General features: G+C 46.9%; 1 protein-coding gene across 2 annotated transcripts in view; it reads right to left on the reverse strand.

Annotated features, from left to right (window-relative positions):
* The window catches only part of ythdc2 (YTH domain containing 2), a 130375-nt gene that overhangs the window by 66903 nt on the left and 38591 nt on the right, over nt 1-24881 (reverse strand). For both annotated transcript variants that reach the window (XM_084336259.1, XM_084336258.1), the window contains exons 9-10: nt 22940-23047; nt 6596-6747 (exon numbers count right to left, since the gene is read on the reverse strand). In XM_084336259.1, the coding sequence (XP_084192385.1) occupies nt 6596-6747; nt 22940-23047 (260 nt within the window). The remainder of the gene's footprint in view (nt 1-6595; nt 6748-22939; nt 23048-24881) is intronic.

Here is a 24881-nt window from a genome sequence, read left to right on the forward strand (position 1 = left end):
GACCTCCTCATTCAAGCCATACTGTGCTAAATCCAGCAGCACAGCAATTCAGCACTCCTATGCCAGAGCCTGTTGTCAAGCCAAAGGTTAAACCTCACCTCTTCCACATGCCCTCACAAGGTGGAGCTGCTGCACAACCAACCCTCTTCCACTTGCCATCACAAGGTGGAGCTGCTGCACAACCACCCCTCTTCCACATGCCTCACAAGGTGGAGCTGCTGCACAACCACAATTGTATCAACCTTTTCAAATGCCACCACAAGGTGGAGCTGCTATGCAACCACAACTGTATCAACCTTGTCAAGTACAACTTCAAGGAGACTTGAGTACAGTCCTGCAACGGCAGAATGAAATCACTAATGCTCTTGTGCAACAACAGCTCACAATGTCTCTACCATCCAGAGACATCCCTGCCTTTGATGGTGACCCGCTTCACTACAGGAGCTTCATAAGATCCTTTGAGCACAATATTGAAGCAAAGGCCAACAAAGCTGATTGTTTATATTTTTTGGAACAGTTCACAAAAGGACAACCACGTGAGCTGGTAAGGAGTTGTCAGCACATGATGCCAGACCGTGGTTATGACATGGCCAAAGGTCTTCTGAAAGAACATTTCGGGAATGAATTTAAGATCGCTACGTCATATATCGAAAAGGCCTTGGCCTGGCCCGCAGTTAAGGCTGAAGATGTAAAGGCACTACAGGACTATTCTCTGTTCCTGCGCAACTGTTGCAACGTGATGACAGAGATGCAACACATGCAGGAACTTGACATGCCTACCAACATGCGCATGATTATAACCAAGCTGCCCTACCGATTTAGGGAAAGATGGAGGACAACAGCTTATGAGCTACTTGAGCGACGACATCATAGAGCTGTTTTTAATGATCTGGTCACATTCGTGGAACGTCAGGTCAGGATCCTTTCTGACCCACTTTTCGGTGACATCCAGGATAAACCAACCATAAAGGATGGATTGAGCAACAGGAGCAAGTTCCAGCCTCAGTCCAAGTTTGGCAGAGCTGAAGGCAACAGCTTTGCTACAACTGTCACACGTCTGGACTCCAAGGACCCAGACTCAGGCCCTGTCCATAGGGGACAGGATTCCAAAGCCAATTCAGGCTCTGTCCATAGGGGACATGATTCTAAACCAGACTCAGGCTCTGTCCATAGGGGACAGAATAGCGGAGCATACTCAGGCTCTGTCCATAGGGGACATGATTTCAAAGTCAATTCAGGCTCTATCCATAGGGGGCAGGATTTTGAAATGGAGAAATCTGAGTCTTGTGTATGCTGCTTTCAGGATCACTCTCTGTCAGAGTGCCCGCGGCTGAAAGGCAAGAACCACAATGATAAAATTATCTTCATAAAGCAAAATAGGATTTGTTTCGGATGTTTGTGTTCCGGTCACATGAGTGCTGGTTGCGACAAGCGCCTAACCTGCAAGGTTTGTGAGAAAAAACATCCAACCATGCTTCACATTGACAGGCCTTACCTCAGCACATACCAGCAGCCTAATTCATCTGCAAGTGTCACTTCAGCTGTCAAGTCAAGTGTCACTATAGCCACGCAGACGTGTGGTCTTACTGGGGCCGGCGGAGGAAATTGTAAGCTGTCCATTCTGCCAGTCCAAGTCAAGTCCACAAAGGGAAAGATACTGCAAACATACGCCTTTCTCGACCCTGGCAGTTCTGCAACATTTTGTTCTGAACATTTAATGAGTGCATTGGATGTGACTGGACCACAGACTAGCTTCCTTCTGCGCACTTTGAGCCAGGAGCAGGTGGTATCAAGTACCTCACTGAAAGGTTTGGAGGTCTCTGGTCTCAATGGGGACACTTTCTATAGCCTCCCAGAAGTCCTTTCACAAAGGAAAATGCCTGTGACAAGTGACAATGTTGTATCACAGGAAGATTTGCTGAAGTGGCCTTACCTGTCCCATGTCCAAATTCCCAGCATAAAGGCAAATGTTGATCTATTGATTGGTACCAATGCTCCCAGGTTATTGGAACCTTGGGAGGTGATCAACGGCCGTGGAAATGGTCCGTATGCTATGAGAACTGTTCTGGGCTGGGTGGTCGACGGCCCCCTGCAAGAAAATAACGGTCCTGAAAATGGGATTTCAGTGGCCACTGTCAATATGATTTCTGTGAGCAGATTGGAAGAGACACTGAGCAACCTGGGAACTTCGCTGAACAACCAGATTTCGGTGTGCCATCCCTTGAGTTTCCTTGGCCCAGTTACACTTCCTGCCAAGTCCATGCTGCTCAAACTGTGGAGAAGAGTGTGCAGCTGGGATGAAAACATTCCCAATGACATTGAGCGCCAATGGACAAAATGGCGGGAGATTTTATTGACATTTGCAACTCTGCAGCTCCTCTGCAGAGTTTTTAGAGGCCTTCCCAGACGAGAACGGCTTGGGGTGCTCGGTGCTTAAAAGCCAAGACATTGATCTTGGAATGACCATTGACCGGGCTTGGTCCTAAGTTTGTTATGCACGAGGCGATAGTCTCAAATATTTGATTTGTTTTGTGGTTATATGGCATTGATTTGTTTTGTGGTTATATGGCACACTTTGGCTCTTTTTGTTTTTCATTTTATGTTATAATTGTTATATGTTATGACATTTAACAATTAGAGGCCGGGGTGTAAGAGCCAATTTACATGGTTGTAGTGCCATATGTTATATTTTATGCATTTGTTTGGATTTATGTATTTATGAATTCTGCCTCTATACATTGTGCCTGCCAGCCTGCCAAATTGAGTTTGTGGCATCAGTTCCCGTTGCTCACCAGTAGGTGACATACGTAGCTACTTAATGAGTAACGGGACTGATGACAGGCAGGTGTGTTTGGTTACCGGTAGAGCCAAACAGTTTTTGACCGTCAAGTCGTCAAGTTGTCACGTCGACACGGCACGTTGTTTGTTATCGTTTTGTTTGTAGGGTAAAGTGTTTGTTTGTTCTTTTGAAAGGTATCGTTTGGCAATTGCTTTATATCACATTTGTGTGGTAAATAAACCCATTGGGGTATTAGTGGAACGAACCTTGTGGACATTCATTCCTTTCACCAAGACGGTTACAACAGCGGCCACAGACGCGTCAATTACAGGTTTTTAGCCGGTAGCAGCCTCCTCAAGGGCTTATAGTTTTTATTGTTTTGTTAAAGTCAAGTTGGCCCTTATAAACAGTATATCTCAAGTGTCCGGGGGAGAAATATGATTTTGATCACAGATTTTTTAAATATTGATATCAAAGACGTGGTCCAGCGTCTTTGGCAGAATAAGCATGGCGGGGAAAGACGTGTCCCAGCGTTTTTGGCGATTAAAGTGTTAACAAAGATGATAACACAATAGCCCGTTTTGAGCTACAGAGCTTCAAAGGGGCTGTTGGCTGTTCTCTTATGATGCATGCAGAACTAGGCCAGAAAGGCCTCTCCTCTGTCCTGATTCTCCTAGATCTATCTGCAGCCTTCGACACAGTCAACCATCAGATCCTCCTCGCGGCCCTCGCAGGAATGGGAGTGGCTGGATCTGCGCTGACATGGCTGACATCATACCTCAATGACCGCTCCTACCAAGTGTCATGGAGAGGGACTCTGTCGGCCACCCGCCCCCTCCGGACGGGTGTCCCCCAGGGCTCGGTCCTAGGACCCCTTCTCTTCTCCCTCTACACTAAATCACTGGGTAACATTATCACGTCTCATGGCTTCTCATATCATTGTTATGCCGATGATACTCAACTCTTCCTCTCCTTCCCTCCCTCAGATATCCACGTCTCTGAGCGGATCTCGGCCTGTCTGTCCGACATCTCCGCCTGGATGACGACCAACCACCTCAAACTGAACCTAAGCAAAACAGAATTGCTCCACCTGCCGGCCAAATCCTCCCCCCTGACCGACCTCTCCATCACAGTCGAGAATGCAGCTGTGACCGCGTCGCCGACCGCCAAGAACCTTGGTGTTGTCCTCGACGACCAGCTGAACTTCTCTGCTCACATCGCAGCGACAACCAGAACCTGCAGATTCCTCCTGAGCAACGTCAGAAGGATACGCCCCTTCCTGACAAAAGAAGCCACCCAACTCCTCGTCCAATCAACAGTCATCTCCCGCCTCGACTACTGCAACGCACTGCTAGCTGGCCTCCCGGCCACTGCCACCAAGCCTCTTCAACTCATTCAAAACGCAGCGGCCCGCCTGATCTCAAACCTACCGAAGTCGGCCCATGTCACCCCACTTCTTAGGGACCTGCACTGGCTCCCCATTGCTGCACGTATCCGCTTCAAGGCCCTCGACCTAGCATACCGTGCGGCAAAGGGAACCGCTCCCGCCTACCTCCGGTCAATGGTCTCTAACTACACACCCTCAAGACCCCTACGCTCTGCATCTTCTGGCCGCCTCAGATCTACTCCTATCCAAGCTCCCGGAGGGTCATCAAAGAGAAGCCGCCTATTCTCAGTCCTTGCCCCACAATGGTGGAATGAACTACCCATCCCAGTTAGGACAGCCGAATCCCGTCCAATCTTTCGCCGTCAACTAAAGACTCACTTCTTCAACCATTATCTGAAATGATAAAAAAAAAAAAAAAAAAAAACTAACCCGACTAACCTTAATGTCATGCACTTGTCCTAATAAACTAACCTACACTGTAACACGCAACACTTTGATGAACATTGTTACTCAGCTGATAGAGTTATACCCTTCTTGCTGTCTTGTCGCACAGAACTTGTAAGTCGCTTTGGATAAAAGCGTCAGCTAAATGACTAAATGTAAATGTAACTACAAATACCCACTGGCCTTTGCCACCTAACCCCTCCCCCAACCTAACACCTTTCCCAGGTGAGAGGCATTCACTGGTAGGGGGTAGGTGTGCAAAAGTGACCATAGCTCAGCGTATGTACGCGGTCTCTACGTGTTCGGGAGACTCGGGTGCATAAAAACCTGATTATGATCATGTCTCTACCACCACAACCACAGCCCGAGCTGTGAGTGAATTACGCGAAGGGGAGCATTATGGCAGAAGACTTATTTTACGAAAAAGAGTGAGGCACAGGCGGAAGTGGCCATTTTTCTAAGTAAAATACCCGGAAATAGCTGAAAATAAATTTCCCCCCTTTTTTTTTTATTATTATTATCTTTTTCCCCCTCCTTCTTTTTCCGATTTTTCTCCCATCCCACTGTTAGTCGTCCCAACCCCCTTCCTGGTTGTTGCGCACTCCCCCCTACTGTTGGTCCGAGAGGCCGGAGACTGTCACATGCTTTCCTCCGACGCATGTGCAGCCAGCCGGCAGCCAGCCTGGCAGCTCAGATTCTCACTGGGAGAGTGTAGCGTGTGGGAGGCCGCACTACCTCTCTCCAGATCCTACCCTCGCTGAGCAGGCGCCCCGACCGAACTGTAGGGGTCGCTGTCCACAACGCCCAGGACCCACCCACGGCTACCCTCCCCCCAACTCAGCCAAACGAGTTAGTATAGCGATCAGCCCGAGCCAAGGCAATGCTGACTCTCCGGGAGTCGAGACCGCAGCCTCTTGCATTGGTGACGAGCACAATCTCCACTACGCCACCTGACCGCCTTACATTTCCTTTTAAACAACTTTATTCTTTCTTTGCGGCCGGTACCAAATGATCCACGACCAGGTACCTGTCCGCGACCCGATGGTTTGGGACCTCTGCTATAGAGCCTTCTCTCTATACTCCGTTATGCGCAAGCTTACAGACTTGCAGAACTGGGGTCAAGCCAGCCTGCAATTCGGATATCAGTCAAGTGGTCCACCCGTTTATTTTCGTTTTGCGCATACACTTGCCTTATTACGGTAAAAGGGTTTTTAGTTCATGCTAACATTACCTTTTCCTTAATGCCTTCCTGTGTACAGACAGTTGCCATCCTGTATCCCCTTCACCCCTTTGTATCTCATACGATTTAGCAAGAGATGTTATGTTCAGTTACAAATTAATATTTCATATCGTATACACGAGGAGTGTGACATGAAGTGCTACATTCAGAAAGGGGAAAAAAAACTCGGAAACGTTCAGTATTCTGATGTGGCATTTCAAAATAAAAGCCCTCGAAAATGTATAAATTTACCTCAACTTTCAGATTATAATTTAAAGGAAAGAACCCATAGTTTAAGGCCAACACCTCAGTGTGTCACCCAGAAACTTTCAGTACATTCTGATGTGGCATTTCAAAATAAAAGCCCTACATTTTTATATAAATTTACCTCAACTTTCAGATTATAATTTAAAGGAAAGCACCCAAAGTTCAAGACCAATTCCACTTCAGAGTTGTAATGGAACACCTCAGAGTGTCACCCAGAAACATTCAGTACATTCTGATGTGGCATTTAAAAATAAAAGCCCTGGTCGTGGCACTGTCAACTAAAGCGAGCACTCAGAAGACACGCACCGTTTGCCAGTGACCGTGATTGCAGAATGTTTTTTTTTGTTTTGTTTAGTTGCCAGTGTGGCGAGTGGTCTCCATGAATCACTCACCAAGCATAAAAAATACTTGCATTTGGCAAGTCAAATGGCCTAATTTCCTCCCCTGGAAACAAGCCCTCTTGAAGCAGAGGGTCCTCCTGAGAGAAGTGTTGTTTTACCAGCTGGTTGAAGATGACGTCCCCTCCGTCGTCCAGCAGGTCGTGGTTCTGGAGGGGGCAGGAGGCAGACGTCTGGTCCCTCTGGGTCTTCTGGCGAGAACCGACCTCCTGGACCTTACACCACTCAGTCAGAGAGTCCCGCTGCTTCTCCTCTGAGACACAGACACACAAAGCTATGGTAAATATGAAGTCATGATATGCATGATGGTTAACAGTTTGAGTGCCAGCCATTTAAGATTGGAAACCCCATTGAATGCCAGCACCCACTTCAATGATAGCGTTGTGAACGCATAATCTCCCTCTTAAATTATGGCTATGTGTCTAATCTGCCTGTCGTTTTTCAATGACTTGTTTGCAGTCAACATTGTCGAAACGGATTGTTTTTTTATCGGTTCATTTTCGTTTTATAGCATTTTGAAAAGCCATCGTTTTCAAGGAAAATATATAGATTCCTTGATAAACGGCATTTACTGGAATATTCTAGCATACACAAAAACGTTGTAATTTTTCGGCCTATTTATGAATCGCTTTGAAATAAACGCTAGATTATCGATAGTATATGTGTACTTATGCACGCTATAGAGGCGGGCTGAAAAATATATTCTCATTTCCTCATCAGCGATCACCGCGCGCACACACACACAGGGCAAAAGCTTATATCTCTGTGAAAACAGGTGTGATTATCCTAAGACTGGTAAAATAAATTCCTTACCCGAGATCAGATGTTATCCAAAAAGATTATTCCAATTCCTGATCGCCATTCCAAATATCGATCACGCTTATTGATTACAGTGTTGGTACTGTAAATACATAATCCAGGCTGTTCTGATGGCCGGCGATCACTTGGTCTCTTCAGTTGGCTTGACGGAAAAGTAAAATGAGCAAACTGACCACTCCCCCTGCATCAGTCTAAAGTAATGGGGTGCAGTTACACAGGGAGAGACGATAGGGGGCGGTATCTTCCCAATTGAGCTCAGAGAGACTCTGCAGCACTAACCCGAGGCTCGATTGATGAAATATGAATTAAAATCGGCAAAAAAAAAAACGGCAAACAGACGCTATAGCGTCGGGGGCACTCAAAGGTCGGCATGAACTAACGACAAAAAGCGTCCGTGGCATCCAATGTGTTAAGAGTCAGACACACAGACGCCCCCAAAAGTGGGCCTTTTCGTTTAAAAAATTTTGAGGACTCCATACTTCTTTTGCAAACCAAAATATTATATTTTATACTAGCACATGCATGAGCCTGGTCTCTTTTGAAAGATAACATTCTGAAGAGTCTGATACAATAAAAATTCACTTTTAGTGCTAATGAAATAGAGTAACATAGGTCTGAACTTGAGTTGAACTTGAACTTGTGTACTCACGTTTTTCTGTAGTAGCAATATCCCAAAGTATATTTCCAAAAAAATGGTATGGCTGAAAACATATCCTGGGTCCATAGCCTGACGAGTTGCCAAAACCGGAAGTGGCCGGAAGTGCTTAGTCCGTCCCCTATTCCATCTGGCCACTCGCTATCGCTCGCGGGACTCTATCCAGACACCGTGCATATCGATCCGTTGCCATAACTCAATAAACAACATGATTGGACGTATATTAGTATTATACAAACCGGAACTGGATCACCTAGATCAGGGGTGTCAAACTCATTTTCACAGAGGGCCACATCAGCATTATGGTTGCCCTCAAAGGGCCAAAGACCGTATAAATGTTAATGTAATATAAAATAAATGTAGCTACACATTTACATATTGTTAAACATGGTGTTTCTGTATTTATTACTTATTCAAGTTATACATATTGCATATTCATTTGCATAAATATAAAAATATATGTTAGCTTATGTTATTTTAACAAATAATTTTAGTTTATCAGAACCCCATATTACTCCACCAATCAATGATCAAACCATTCAAGTAAATAACAAAGAAGAATATCATCAAATACAAGCTAATGACATTAAGTTTGTTCAAAACCTTTTTGTCACAGTCAAGAGGGGCAGAACTAACAAGTGTGAGCTGCAAAGAACACGTGGGACAGATGTAGCAGATGTTACAAAAACAAATGGCTGCACACAACCTTGCAGAGGCCATACATCCAACTAATGGAAGATAGTTTAATTAACGTTAATTAACAGATTGCAGAATGGGTACAGTACAGCTCAATACACACAATTGTTAAGGGGATGCAGACCAGAGAAACACTTTCGACTTGTTTACATCAGGGTCCCCCATTTTCAATTCGTAATGAAATTGCTATTATGTGTCTGCATGAACACACAACTGTAACTGTACTCAAAAATAACAAAATAAGGGTTGTCTCAGTTCACAACTATATTGGTCAAGTTTTGGGTGGGACTTGTTTGCATCCCTACAGCTTCTTATTCAATTGAGCGAGATGCTCGGTTATGTCACACAGCCAGCTTGCATCTGACAGTTCAGACAATATTTCTTCAGCCCTTTGTTACCTATTCCGCCTGGATCTTTTTTGTATTTTGGGCTGTAAAATTGTCAAAGAATGTCTGAGGAGTAAGTGCTTTTGGCTTTTTTCCTTTGTTACCTCAGATGTTCAACATACATGTATGTGTAAGAATGTGTAATAACTAAAGCTGTCAAAGTTAAAGCTTTATTAACGCATTAACCCACAATTATTTTAACACTGCTATTTTTTAACCCAATATTAATGTAAAAAAAAAAAAAAAAAAAAATTTTTGAGTGAGTTTGACACCTATGACCTAGATCAACAGCCCATAATAGCGATCTTTTTGCTCCACGCTCATCACCCAACGGTAAGAGGAGACTGGGGTGAGGTTCAGCGTTTTTCTTTACCATTTTCGATACAAACTGCTCTGATCTATATCACCCATACTACATAAATGATTTAACGTCGGCCACGGAATAATAAACAACCCCCCCCCCGGTCAACCGCAGATGATCAGTCAACACGTCTAGGATCATGAACAGTTGAAATTTTTTTATCCGGCGTCCATCGGTATCAAACTGCATTTGATGATCTAATATATGCATTTATGGCTACCGGTATATCTCACTGTAACTGAGGGGTACAATTCCCTGACTGTATTACTAGATATGATACTTACTACCACTACCTTTGTACTTAATATTCGGCCACCCAGTACACGGCATAAATATATTATCATAAACACTCTCACGTAGATGAAACGGATCCAACACAAATGTACGAAGTCGAAACAGGTCTTTATTTCTACACAGCGATGGTGTGTAGAACAAGCACTTAATCACTTAATTACATTTATGAATTGAAATAGTATGCACTTTTATGGCAAAGAGTATTCGTCGGTATATCAATAGAGAATGTCCAATCTCTGAAGGCGCAGGTGGTAAATATACGACCTGGAATAGTTAAGGAATAACAGCAATGATACTTTAATGATTATATACTAGATACACTAGAGGGGGTTAATCCGGTCGCTTGTAAGCCGACAGGAGTAGGAGGGGGGGGGGGTAGAATCCGGCTGCCTCGTCCGGCCAAGGGTATCCCAGGTGAACCCACTGTAGTGCCGTTCAATGCGCCGGCGATCCTTGGACCACAGATGAAAGCAGGTGGACTCTTTGTGGGCCGGCTCTCTCCGGTCCACGGGGGAGAGACGTGAAGCGACCTCGTCTTGCAGAGCGTCTCCTCACCTTGCGTCCTCTCCAGGGGGGGGGTTCCAACACACGGCAGTGTCGGGGGTCTTTATCCATGGAATAATCAAAGTATACAAAGCATAATCCGTGCCTGGGAAGGCGGGCTGTCGTCGGTAGAATAATCCGGTATACAGGTCCACTCGCTCGTCGGCTCTGGGACTCCTCGGGTGCAGCTTCACATGGGGTCAACCACCCTGGGTAAGCAGCCAGTTCTCTGCCCGAAACGATGGGGTACTGACTACGGTAGTATTCTCACCGCACGAAGCACTATATATTAACAGACTATTATTAGCTTAATAGACTACGTCCAACTCGACGATATAGTGCCAAATATGACTATTCAAATATTAATATACACGATGTCTCAATACCGATGGTAGGCGAACTTGGCCTTACTCCCACACGTGGCGTCGCGGGGAGGCTTTACGTCTGTGACTCTATTGGAGGGTAAGAAACTGGACTGAAAAGAAAGTCCTACTTTAGTAGCGCAGTATATATACGCACTATGAACAAATAGTCCCATTAGTGGTGCGGTAGCCAGATTCCTACGCGGAACTAGGACTTGTTCGTACATGTGGAGCGGTACGTTTGAACTGGGTCTGAGGGGTATGGCAGCCTGGCACCAAGGTCTCGACCAATAGTAGAATGGAGACTATTATGGGATGTTCAGTAGGCTAGAATGGATATTCAATGCATATTGTACAATGAATATACAAGGGATATCAGGGAATATTAGAGAATATACAAATACAATTAAATATATATATATAAATAAATATATATATTCGGTTTAATCTGGCCCTTCACAACAGCCACCCCCTGAATAGGTCCCAGACCTAATCAGTTAAACAGAGACAGATTAATCGCGTTGTCTATTTACACATAAGGGTTTGCTGTAGGGGTCAGTCAACTTCACAAAGTCATAGGGTTGTAGGGTCATGGTCATCATCGATTGTGTCTGGGAGTCGAGGCAGTTCTATGAGCCTTGCCACGGGACGGGTGTAAGTGCGACCCTGGACGAGCACTTCAGCTGCTCGGACCTTGCCGTCGGCACCGGTGATCACTTTGCTTACGCGGCCGGCCGGCCACATAGCTCTGGGCAGTGATTGATCAATAATCATGACGACTGTTCCTTCTGTCAAATTGTCTCTCTCCTTTACCCACCTCTGGCGGGTCTGTAGAGACGGTAGGTAGTGCAGTAGGAAACTGTTCCAAAACTTGTCGGCTAATACTTGGCTGTACCTCCACATTCGTCGGCCGTTCGCTTCTTCAGGCCGGTACATTGTCTGGGGTAATGCAGGATCTAGCCGCCCCATCAGGAGTGTGTTGGGGGTAACTGGGTCGATATCCGCCACATCACTGGAGACATATCCGAGGGGCTTCGAGTTAAGTACTCCCTCAATCTCCGTGAGGACTGTCAGTAGGACTTCTTCCGCCACAGTCTGGGCCCCAAGTAGTGCGTACAGGGCTGTCTTTATGGAGCGCACTTCTCGTTCCCAAGTGCCACCGAAGTGGGGTGCGTTTGGGGGGTTGAATTGGAAATCAACCTGTGCTGGAGCGAGGTGGGTCTTAAGTTCTGGGCCCATAGCTTGGAAGCTCTCTCTCAGCTCTCTTTCGCCGCCTTTGAAGTTTGTCCCATGATCGGACAATAGGGTAGACGGTCTTCCTTTCCGTGATGTGAATCTTCGGAAGGCCATAAGGAATGAGTCTGTGCTCATGGTCGGGAGAAGCTCGATGTGTATCGCTCTGGTGGTCATGCATTTGAATACAATACCCCACCGCTTCTCGGTTCCTCTTCCTTTCTTTATGTGCAGCGGGCCAAAGCAGTCCATACCCGTTGAGTGGAATGGCTTGTCACCGATTCGGAGGCGACATGGAGGAAGGTCAGCCATCCTTGGTATGCTGGGCTGCGCGCGCCACTTGCGGCAGTCTAGACATGTTCGCTGGAAGCGTCGTACCGCCTCTCTTCCTTGTAGGATCCAGTAACGACGTCTGATTTCCGCGAAGACTCTTTCTGCTCCTGCGTGATGTACATCCTCATCGTATTTCTTTATAATCAGCTCTGTGACCTTGTGTCGGCTGTTCAATACGATCGGGTATTTAATGTCATCCGGTAGATTGGGGGCTCTGCGTAGGCGACCACCCACTCTGATGAGGGTATGAGCGTCGCTCTCGGGGGCCAGGTGAATTAATCTGCTGTCGGATGGGACGGGCTTTCCTCCCTGTAGACAGGCCAATTCATCGGGGAACGAGTCTCTCTGGGCTCGCTGCAGTAGAAGCAATTCTGCTTCCTCGTAGTTAGCTGCTGACATATCAGCGGGGGACTTGCACTCCGGGTGGTACCGCAGGAATGTTCTTTGTTGTGCACTCTCTATGGACGTGCAATCGTCTATGTTAGGGTCGGTGGAGGCTACGGTGCTCAATCCACAGAACACAGACTTCTTATTTTCCACCTCCTCTGGACTTGCTTCCCTCGGGATAGGCGTGGGCCACTGTCCTTCCGGGAGTCTTAGGAATGCGGGGCCGTCACTGTAGACATTGCGACGGGTGAGGTCATCCAGGGGCATCCCCCGGGTGATGACGTCAGCTGGGTTCTGTTTTGTATCAACGTAGCGCCACTCTGTTTCTCCGGTTAACTCTTCGGTTAAGTCTTGAATCTCGGTGACTCTGACTCCCACGAAGACTTTGTACTTGCATGAGTCCGATTTGATCCAGGCGAGTACCGTCGTGGAATCTGACCACAGGATTGTTCTAGACACCGGTATGGTGAGCTCACGTTGGATGAGCGTGGCTAGGTGCGCTCCGGCTAGGGCTGCGCAGAGCTCTAGACGTGGGATAGATTGTTGCTTGCGTGGGGCTATTCTCGAGCGGGCGAGGACGAATGCTGTGTAGATCTCTCCCCCCTGGTCTTGGGCCCGCAAGTAGGCTACTGATCCGTATGCGACCTCTGAGGCGTCACTGAAGACGTGTAAGTCCATTTTACATGTCTCTGGCCTCACCGTGGGTGGGAAGTAGCTTCGGCGCATATTAACGCCTGGGAGTGAGTGGAGCTCCATCTCCCACTCTCTCCAGGTGGATGCAAGGTGTGCGGGAATGGGCTCGTCCCAGCCCTGGTCCTTGTCCCACAATGCTCGTACAATCATTTTTGCCCTGGTGGTGTACGGTAGAATACATCCTAGCGGGTCATATTGTCGGGCGAGTGTTGTGTACACACTCCGTCTGGTGGTCGGCGCCGCCGCCGGCCTTCCCTGCTCCGTAGTCAGGGGCTTGTGTCTGTAGTGAAGCGAATCTGTTTTGAATCGCCACACCAATCCCAGGGTCATCTCCTGGGCTTCTCCCGGGATTGTAGCCATCCAGGTCTCGCTGCTGGCTGCCTTGTCCTCGGAGGAGAGGCTGCGCAGTACTTGCGGATCGCTGCTGGCCCACTGCCTGAGATCAAAGCCGCCTTTGATCAATGAGGCGCAGAGTTTAATCAGGAGCCTCGGCTTCTTCCTGGGTTGAAAGGCTTTGTAGACAGTTGTCTACGTAGAAGCTGTTCTTTACGCTGTGTCGGACCTCTTCGTCCGCTGCTGGGTCCTCTGCTACATGTTTCTGTAGTGCAAATGTCGCACAGCAGGGGCTGCACGTCGTTCCGAAGGGGAGGACTTCCCATTGGTAGATGGCTGGGTGCTCATCTCCTGGCTTCTCTCTCCATAGGAACCGTAACAGGGGCTTGTCCGCCTCTACTAATCTCACCTGCAGGAACATTCCTTTAATGTCCCCGCTGATGGCCACCTTTTCCTGGCGGAAGCGGAGTAGAACGCCGAGTAGGGAGGGGCCGAGTGTGGGACCGGGCAGTAACTCTTTATTCAGATTTTGGGATCCGATCTGGTAGCTGCAGTTAAATACTATGCGGTCTTTACCGTTGTGATGGACCTTGTGGTGGGGCACGTACCACGATTCAGTGGTCTGGTCAGCCTCTTTAATGTCCATCTTTGTGACGTGTCCCGCTGTGATGAGCTTCTCAATCTCAGCGCGGTATACACTCTCTTGGGCGGGGTTCTTGGCTAAGCGCCGCTCCGTGTTCAGCAGGTACCGTTCTGTGGCGTCTGTCTTGGCGTGGAAAGTAGGCATTCCTTCTCGCCGCAGGAGTGGCGTGGCGTATCTCAACACGCCGTTGACCGGGACTCTCTTGGTCCCTGTCTCGAGGAGGTGAATGGCGTAAATGTCATCTTTAGAGCGAATGTCTTTCTTTCCGTTCTTAAAGGGCATTTGTTCCAAGGTCCATAGCCGCTCTACGTGTTGCAGGAGTGCGGTTTCTCCCTCTGTGACTCGGGAGTGGAGACATCGAGTGGCTGTACTTCGGTTGAGAGATTTGGCGAGCGGGCCTTGGAGAGTCCATCCCAAACGGGTCTCGACTGCTGCAGGACAGCCTCGGGGTCCGGTATGAACCCGGTCTATCGGGACAATGAGGTCTGCATGGTCGGAGCCTATCAACAGGGTCGGCATAGCATTGTCTATGAGCGGGATCGGTAACTTGCGCAGATGTGCATATTTCTCCATCAGCTTGGCGACGGGGTATGTGTACCGCGACAGTCCTATTTCTTGGCTGGTGAAAGCGTCTGCAATCTGGTACCGTCGCTCAGGCTGGCCGCTTGCTGCGATAGAGAATGAGACATTCTCGCCCTTTATCGTCTTCAAATCTCGTCTTATTGTCCGAATTGTCATTTGGGTTTCGCTTCCCCGCAGCCCTAGCTGGGCCGCAGCGGAGGCGAGCAGCAGGGTCTTCTCTGACCCGTCATCGAGGACGGCGTAAGTGTCCAGGACTTTATTCTGGTAGCTTAGTGTCACACGCACTACTTTTAGGAGTACTCGGGCTCCACTGCTGCTGGCGGGATCGATGTACATGACGCTCGCTTTGCGGCTGGATGGTGCAGGTGAAGGGCGCCGTCTGTTACTGTCGTGAAGTATGTCCAGATGGGCTCCATCGCACTTGGTGCACCTTTTCTTTAAGCGGCATTCGGCTGCCATGTGTGAGCGCGCACAGCGAAAACAGCGCTTGTTGGACTTTATCCATTGACCTGCTTCCTCCGCGTTCAGCTTGGGGAAGGAGTCACATTGCGCTAGCCAGTGTTCTTTCTCACAGTAGGGGCACACTATCTTCCACTTCTCCGTTCTGGAGGGGGTACTGTGGCTCCTGCTGCTCGGTACTGACTCCGATTGGTGCATCACAGTCACCGATCTTCTTCCATCATTTAGTCGTCTGGTTCCTTCTCTGGAGCCAGGGGTGCTCCGTCCGAATGTATCTAGCCGTAGGCTGCTGACTTCTCTCGCCAGGAAGTCTGCTAGATCGAGGAGGTTCGGTTCGGGGCCATTCGGGTCTCTGTGGTCCCTCTGCCGCCTAAAGCGCTCCTGACGAGCGGGCGGCAGCTTCTCCAGGATCCTTTCCACATTTGAGTTGGCGTAAAGTTCATGCCTCCCCTTCTCTCTTTGCGCTCCCAACATCCCTACCAGGGACTGCACTCTGATGGACAGGTCGTCCAGTGCTCGATTGTCTATTGCTGGGGGTAAGCGGTCGATGTGTCGGATCTCCTGGATCACGTAATCCCATATGCGCCCATACCTCTGGTCCAATGCTACCAGCGCTGCTGTGTATGGGGTGGTGGAAGTCGCGTAGGCGAGCGCTATATTATGTGCGCGGGGTACCTTTAAGTGCTTCAGTAGGATGGCGTATTTGTGGCGTTCATCCAATACATCCACCAACATGGTCTCCAGACACATGCAGAGTTCTGTATACTGGGCCCGGTTCTCTTGGGTGAAGTCGGGTACCATAGGCGTGCCAATGTATGACGCTGACTGTGGATACATCGGCGAGCGTTGGGGGAGAGGCCTCCTAGGCGAGTCTCCTCCCGCTCCTTGGTATGGGCTGGTACCGGCAGTGTACCATGGCCCGCTTGTCCAGGTGCTGTTCCTCGGTGCGGGTCGTGCGTCGTGCTCACCCGGGTATAGAGTCGGGGGTCTGTAGCGCAGCTCCGCGGGAGTATAGCCTGGGCTGTACCGGGCCTCCTGGTCCGGTAGAGTACTGTGCTGTCTTCGGGCGTGGTTCTCCTCCTCTTCCTCTTCGTCTTCAGTTAGGTCATCCAGTGCTTGTAGTCTCTGGTTTAGCCTCTCCACAGGATATGCTGCTCCTTCCCGGTTGCTAGGTCTCGCTTGGACCGGTGGGGGGAGGTGGTCTGTGGGGGGTATAGACCTCGTCTGTTGGTCAAGTTCAGGGTTGTTTACTCGGCTAGGGGATGCCGCCCTGGAGGTGTGTCTAGACGAGTTCCTGGAGCCTCTGGCGGAGGGAGAGGGTGTTGTCCGTCTGATCAGCTGTTCTATTAGTTGCGACTGCTGTCTGTCGCGCGCTGCGTCCCGTTGAGCACCGGCTCGTTCTCGGGCCACATTCTCTTCCATCTGAATGCGTCTTATTTCTAGACGTATCTGCTCGTGTTCGCTTCGCTGCTGGATCTGCAGTCGGTCGCGTTCAGCAGCGGTGTTCAGGCTGATGAGGAAGGCCTGCTGTAGGGTCCTCTCTGCCTCGCTGGGAGAAGGCGGTTGTATAGGGGAGCCTTCCCTCGGGGTACTCCTTGCGGAGCCTTGGAGTTCTATCTCCACGGTGCTCTCCCCGTCTTCTTCCGTGCCGAGTTCTTTCTCGGTAGCGTTGTATTCCTCCCGGGACTCATCGGGGACTACTTCTTCAGTACTGGCGGGGTGTGAAGTCATGTCTGGTTCCCACTGGTCCCCACCGTGAACTTGGTCAGTTACATTAGAGCCCGTAGGGGCCTCTATGGTCGGGGTAGTCTGGGCGTTGGGGTTAGACATACTTTTACTTTCTAGTTTTACCGCGTTTACTGTTAGTAGAAGACTAGGTTGTTGACTGACAGCGTAAGCCTCTAAGTACTGAGGGAGCCGTCGTTCGCGCTGCGGGCGTTGGTTAGGAGGATCGTTTCGTGGAGTGTTCATCATAGGCCATTTCAATATTAATAACACTATATTAATATTACACTAATTACCATCCGGCTCGAAGGACCAATTGTAACTGAGGGGTACAATTCCCTGACTGTATTACTAGATATGATACTTACTACCACTACCTTTGTACTTAATATTCGGCCACCCAGTACACGGCATAAATATATTATCATAAACACTCTCACGTAGATGAAACGGATCCAACACAAATGTACGAAGTCGAAACAGGTCTTTATTTCTACACAGCGATGGTGTGTAGAACAAGCACTTAATCACTTAATTACATTTATGAATTGAAATAGTATGCACTTTTATGGCAAAGAGTATTCGTCGGTATATCAATAGAGAATGTCCAATCTCTGAAGGCGCAGGTGGTAAATATACGACCTGGAATAGTTAAGGAATAACAGCAATGATACTTTAATGATTATATACTAGATACACTAGAGGGGGTTAATCCGGTCGCTTGTAAGCCGACAGGAGTAGGAGGGGGGGGGGGGGTAGAATCCGGCTGCCTCGTCCGGCCAAGGGTATCCCAGGTGAACCCACTGTAGTGCCGTTCAATGCGCCGGCGATCCTTGGACCACAGATGAAAGCAGGTGGACTCTTTGTGGGCCGGCTCTCTCCGGTCCACGGGGGAGAGACGTGAAGCGACCTCGTCTTGCAGAGCGTCTCCTCACCTTGCGTCCTCTCCAGGGGGGGGTTCCAACACACGGCAGTGTCGGGGGTCTTTATCCATGGAATAATCAAAGTATACAAAGCATAATCCGTGCCTGGGAAGGCGGGCTGTCGTCGGTAGAATAATCCGGTATACAGGTCCACTCGCTCGTCGGCTCTGGGGCTCCTCGGGTGCAGCTTCACATGGGGTCAACCACCCTGGGTAAGCAGCCAGTTCTCTGCCCGAAACGATGGGGTACTGACTACGGTAGTATTCTCACCGCACGAAGCACTATATATTAACAGACTATTATTAGCTTAATAGACTACGTCCAACTCGACGATATAGTGCCAAATATGACTATTCAAATATTAATATACACAATGTCTCAATACCGATGGTAGGCGAACTTGGCCTTACTCCCACACGTGGCGTCGCGGGGAGGCTTTACGTCTGTGATTCTATTGGAGGGTAAGAAACTGGACTGAAAAGAAAGTCCTACTTTAGTAGCGCAGTATATATACGCACTATGAACAAATAGTCCCATTAGTGGTGCGGTAGCCAGATTCCTATGCGGAACTAGGACTTGTTCGTACATGTGGAGCGGTACGTTTGAACTGGGTCTGAGGGGTATGGCAGCCTGGCACCAAGGTCTCGACCAATAGTAGAATGGAGACTATTATGGGATGTTCAGTAGGCTAGAATGGATATTCAATGCATATTGTACAATGAATATACAAGGGATATCAGGGAATATTAGAGAATATACAAATACAATTAAATATATATATATAAATAAATATATATATTCGGTTTAATCTGGCCCTTCACAACACTCACGTTCTATGAAATACTGCAGAAAACGATAAAAACATATTTATACTCTAGACCGTATTATTGTATGAATGTGTGAATGAAAAAGTAAAACGTTCCTACATCCTGAACGATAGATAATTGATGTTGAATGGGCCATAGTAATGTCAATTTAGCAATACAATTTAAAAAGTTATAGCCCTGCAAAGAAGGTGAACATCTCCATAGACAAATAGAGCTGGCAGAGAGGCTACAAGGATAGATATAAGCTCCGGCAGAGAATGGGTTAAAATAACAAGAGTAATAATAAAAACAGAGTATAAAATAAAAGAAAAAAGAAAAAACAAGTGGACATGGGCACTCGCTCGCTCTCTTCTCCCCCCCCCCACTCACCCCAGGACCTCAACGTGAGTTAAGTACATAATATATTATCCAACAGTCTAAAGTTTTTTTTTTATCCACTTTTTCTCCCATTTTCTATATTTTCTCCCATCCCAATTTCGTATCATCCAATTCAACCCTCCCCTGTCACGAACGCTGTTTCTTGCCTCCCACAAGCCGGCTGCAATGTGGAGAAAGTCATACATAGCACAAGTCCCCTCCGGTACTTGAGGTAACAGCAGTCGCATCTTTTCACCTGCGCAGCTCGATCTCTCAGTGGCGAGGAGTAACGCGTGGGAGGCTCACGCTGCCCCCGACACTTCCTGATTCTACTGCGCAGGTGCACCAACCGACCTGTAGGAGTCGCTGTCCACAATGCCCGATCCCCACCCATCAGTTTCCCACCCCCTAATACGGCCAATGTGTATTAGTACTTAGTACGGACGACCAGCTAAACTGAAAGCAAATGTGGAGCGCTGGGCTCGAACAAGCAAGCCCAGCGTCTCCAGATTTTGTGGCGAGCGCCTTGCCCACTACGCCACGTAGCCGCCCTCCAACAGTCTAAAGTTATATGCGCTCTTTTAGCTTTGCAACTGCTGCCAACCAGATTTCAATATTCGACTTGTTAACCCCTAAAACCTGTGCAGTGGATATCTCCAGATATATCACATAGAGATAAGTGAGAATCCATACCTTCAGGCATAGCTTGTCTGGGTGTATCCATCGTGAAGCAATAAAAAGAAATTGGCGGCTGTGAGGCCGGCTAGAATGAGTCTCTTCACATGCATAGAAGTCGGTAGTTGAGAAACATCATTCAATAACAATACAGCAGGCAAAACAGGTATGGTCAGAGAGAAAATATCTGATAGCTGAGAGGTAACATCTTCCCAAAAGAGCTCAACAAGGACATTCCCAGTACATATGCATAAATGTTCCGGTGGCATCGTTTGGACATAAGGTACCCTGTCCAATAATTTTCAAGATTGCCAAATGATTGACGGAGTTAGAGCCTCGGGAGTCGGGAGTGGTATTCGAAAAAATTTAAAGTCTACTAAAGACTTCGGTGCATGCCTCACATATCGGCATGTAACTCTAGAACCGCTGTCAATCGACAGGCAACAAATAGGGCTTTAATTAGATATATATATATATTGTATATGCACACCCAAGCCGCTAGAGGTTGCCAAAGTGGCGTGTCGCGCCGGTGGGAAAATCGTGGGCCGTTGCATGTTAAGAGGTTGTTAACACGTTGAGTGCCAGCAGGGGGGGCGCACAATTTATCACTTGAATGCCAGCCTTTTTAGACAGATTTTCCGATATTCCATGATTTCCACGGAGCTATTGCTATATTCTATATTATGGCTATGTGTCTAATACGCCCGTCGCTTATCAACGACTTGCTTGCAGTCAACATGTACGAAACGGATTGTTTTTTCATCTGTACATTTCCGTTTTATACCATTTTGAAAAACGCTTGTTTTTGGAAATTTCCAGAAAATAAAAAAGATTCTGTGATAAACGCCCTTTAGTGGAATACACAAAACACGTCGTCATTTTTCAGCCTATTTATGAATCGTTTTCAAATAAACGCTAGATTATCGATAGTATATGTGTACTTATGCACGCTAGAGAAGCGGGCTGAAAATCGATTATCTATTTCCTGGTCAGCGCACACACACACACACACATACACAGATAGGGGACACGTTGAGATATATGTGGGGAAAAAAACTCCGATTACCCCAAGACTGGTAAAATAGATTCCTTACCTCACATCAGATGTTCTGCAAAAAGATTATTCCAATTCCTGATCGCCATTCCAAATATCGATCGCGTTTATTGATCCAACGTTAGGTACTCGAAACACATATTCCACGCTGTTCTGAGTGTCTACATGAATGGGATCGGCTCGGGTTACGTGCCTGATAAGTAAAATGTGGATTCCGGAGTTTTCTTTTCTCATCCATTTCCATTGAGTCCAATCCAATGGATGCATTACCATCCCGGAGACGATAGGGGGCGGTATTTCCCCTGTTCAAGCTCATAGACAGTCCCAATGGTAATGTGAGGCTAGATTGATGAAAAATGAATGGATATCGCTAATGAAAGCAATAACGATTAAAAAACGAGACTTCTCGTCATTGGCACTCAACGCATGGCATGAAATAACGAGATTTCTCGTGGCTGGCACTCAAAGTGTTAAGAGTCAGACACACTTAGTGGTTAAGAGTCAGACACACTTAGTGGTTAAGAGTCAGACACACTTAGTGGTTAAGAGTAGGGCTGGGCGATAAAACGATAACGATAACTATCTCGATAAATTATTTCCTCGAAAATAAACATGAAACGTGGTCGCAAAGTTTCGATATATCGATTTTCCAAGCTTGGATATGAACACACGCACTAACAACCAATCAGTGAAGGAGATGGCCGATAGCTGAAGGAGACCCGGAAGGAGGCGCGGAGGTAGGACTCGGTAAACAAGGCTGGCTATGGCTAATTAGCTTGCACAGCGCTATTTTACAGTTTACCTGCCGAGTTGGTGTGTGTTTTGAATTCTGAGGGTAACTGTTATAGTAGTGTGGGGTATACGGTGGACGTCGTTGCAATGAATTGGGCGGAACAGAGTATTTTAGGGTCATTTTTTAGTACATTGTCATGAAATAGTCCGCTCGGAAACGAGGCTGGCTATGGCTAATTAGCTTGCACAGCGCTATTTCACAGGTTACCTGCCAAGTTGGTGTGTGTTTTGAATTCTGAGGGTAACTGTTATAGTAGTGTGGGGTATACGGTGGACGTCGTTGCAATGAATTGGGCGGAACAGAGTATTTTAGGGTCATTTTTTAGTACATTGTCTCATGAGATACTCTGCTTGCTTTGGCTAACTGCTAACGTGCGCGGACTGATGACGACATCAACTCGACTCTCTCGTTCACATTCACAGCAGCAAAACAAGTCAGCCCGCGTATCGGCGCCGGGCATAATAAGTTAATTAAACTTGACAGACATTATATCGACGATAATTATCGATATCGAGTTATATGAAAATAATTGTATAATTTTATCGCGATAACGTTTTTGGTCATATCGCCCAGCCCTAGTTAAGAGTCAGACACACACTTAGTGGTTAAGAGTCAGACAGACACACTTAGTGGTTAAGAGTCAGACACACTTAGTGGTTAAGAGTCAGACACACTTAGTGGTTAACCCTTTCTCTGCCACGCTTATGTACATCCTTATACCATCCTCTGCCAGCTCTATTTGTCTATGGAGAAGTTCCCCTTTTTTGCAGGGCTATAACTTTTTAAATTGTATTGCTAAATTGACATTACTATGGCCCATTCAACGTCAATTATCTATCGTTTAGGATGTAGCAACGTTCTACTTTTTCATTCACATATTCATACTAAAATACGGTCTAAAGTATAAATATGTTTTTATCGTTTTCTGCAGCATTCTGCAGAACGTGATTTATAGCCCTAAATGCATTATATTGATGATCAAATACAGTTTGATAGCGATCGTTGAACCGTTGGAGAGTTGAGAGGAGATCAACAGGGGATCTCAAGACTCCGCGGGTGAACTATGATTGCCATCACAGATTTTTGAAATATTGATCTCAATGACGTGTTACGGCGTCATTGGCAGATTATGCATGGCGGGGAATGACGTGTTACGGCGTCCTTGGCAATTAAAGGGTTAAGAGTCAGACAGACACACTTAGTGGTTAAGAATCCGACACACTTAGTGGTTAAGAGTCAGACAGACACACTTAGTGGTTAAGAATCCGACACACTTAGTGGTTAAGAGTCAGACACACTAGACGCTAGTTACCTTTCTGCATCTCCTTCTTGTATTTCACCATATCTTTATTGGCATAGTCCGTCATCCTCAATATGTCCTCCAGGAAGAGTTGCTTCACCTCAAACGGCCGTCCTTTGACTATTTTAAACACAGAAAAGTCATTAAATGGTGCTATAGATACAGGGCTCTACAGTGCAAGCATTTCACTCGCATTTGCCCCTAAACATTTATTTGTGCGAACCAGAACAATTATTTAGAAGCACAGTGTGCAAGTAATAGTTTTGCGTAGTGGCCGTGTCAACGCACAATTGTCATTTTATATTACACAGAACAGCACGGACCATCAATTTTAGAATCCTTTGTGTCTAGTAGGCATGGGCCAATGTGTGATTTTGGTGGTATGTGCCACACACACGCACAGTATAATATGCATGTAATAAATAGTTTGTTAATAAACTGTTACTTGAACATTTTTCACTGTACTGACTGAACTGTCCTGGGGCTCAGGAAGAACATACTGAATGAACTGTCCTGGGGCACAGGAAGAACATACTGAATGAACTGTCCTGGGGCACAGGAAGAACATACTGACTTAACTGTCCTGGGGCTCAGGAAGAACATACTGACTGAACTGTCCTGGGGCACAGGAAGAACATACTGACTGAACTGTCCTGGGGCACAGGAAGAACATACTGAATGAACTGTCCTGGGGCACAGGGAGAACATACTGACTGAACTGTCCTGGGGCACAGGGAGAACATACTGACTGAACTGTCCTGGGGCACAGGAAGAACATACTGAATGAACTGTCCTGGGGCACAGGAAGAACTAGAGATGTTCCGATACCATTTTTTCCTTCCCGATCCGATTCCGATACCTAAGCTTTGGGTATCGGCCGATACCGATCCGATACCAGTGCATACATAAAAAAAATAAAAAAAATATTATATAAAAAATTTACAGCTACAGATACTGTTTTATATATACTGTTTTTAGTAATAACTAGAAAGTAATGGTATTTATTCAACAACAGGTGATTGTATAGACTAGTATTAGTATCATTAACTATGCTCAATGAGTTCAAGGAAAGGTTGTTGGGACATTGTTTCCGCACGGACGTTATACGCTGTTGCACTTGCTATCCAGTCTGCAGAGGCTCTGGCTAGTAGTAACGTGTATGTTGTGATTTTCGATGCAAAATAAATATTCAACATTCTCTTTTGAGACTCCGCCTCAGACTCTTATCCTTTGGCACTAAAAGCTAAACATTGTCACCGGTATGGCTGTCCGCAAAATGTCATTAATTGCGTGCGAGAGGTCGATCAGCGACGACACTTTAGGTTAGCCACTTTAGCGTGAGCTAACGTTAGATGGAAAGACAATGTAACATTACTGCCAGTAACTTACTGGTGAAAAAGTGATTTTTCATTTGCCAACTTGCTGTACTTTGCTTGCAGGTCTGCAGCCATTATTGCTGGATTATGAATAGCCCCAAATTTAGCCAAGAAAACTAGCTTTTCAGCTAGCGCTTCAGCTAATGCTAATAACATCAGCAAGCCCCGCTCTGCCGGGATGATGGCATTTAAGAAAGTATCTGCTGTTAAAATGACAAATGGCATTGACACTTTAATTCACGGTCGATTAAAAACACGTTTGTTTTATAATGCTCGCTCTCAGCAGACCGCACGTGTTGTTGATAAATGATGTCATATGGGATCGGACGCTAGACTTTCGGCGTACTCGCCGATACCGATACCAGCATTTTAGGCAGTATCGGAGGCATTTCCGATACTGGTATCGGTATCGGAACAACTCTAGGAAGAACATTTTGTAATGACTGCAATTCTCTGTGGGCATTACAGAAAAACACTTTTAAGTGGATTGAAGTAGCTATTTCTCACAAAATGATAAAAGATTTATACAACAAAATTAACAGTATTTATTGTGTAATTGCTTCTTCTATATACAGGAA

This window comes from Notolepis coatsorum (assembly GCF_963971535.1).
Source record: "Notolepis coatsorum genome assembly, chromosome: 19".
NCBI lineage: Eukaryota > Metazoa > Chordata > Actinopteri > Aulopiformes > Paralepididae > Notolepis > Notolepis coatsorum.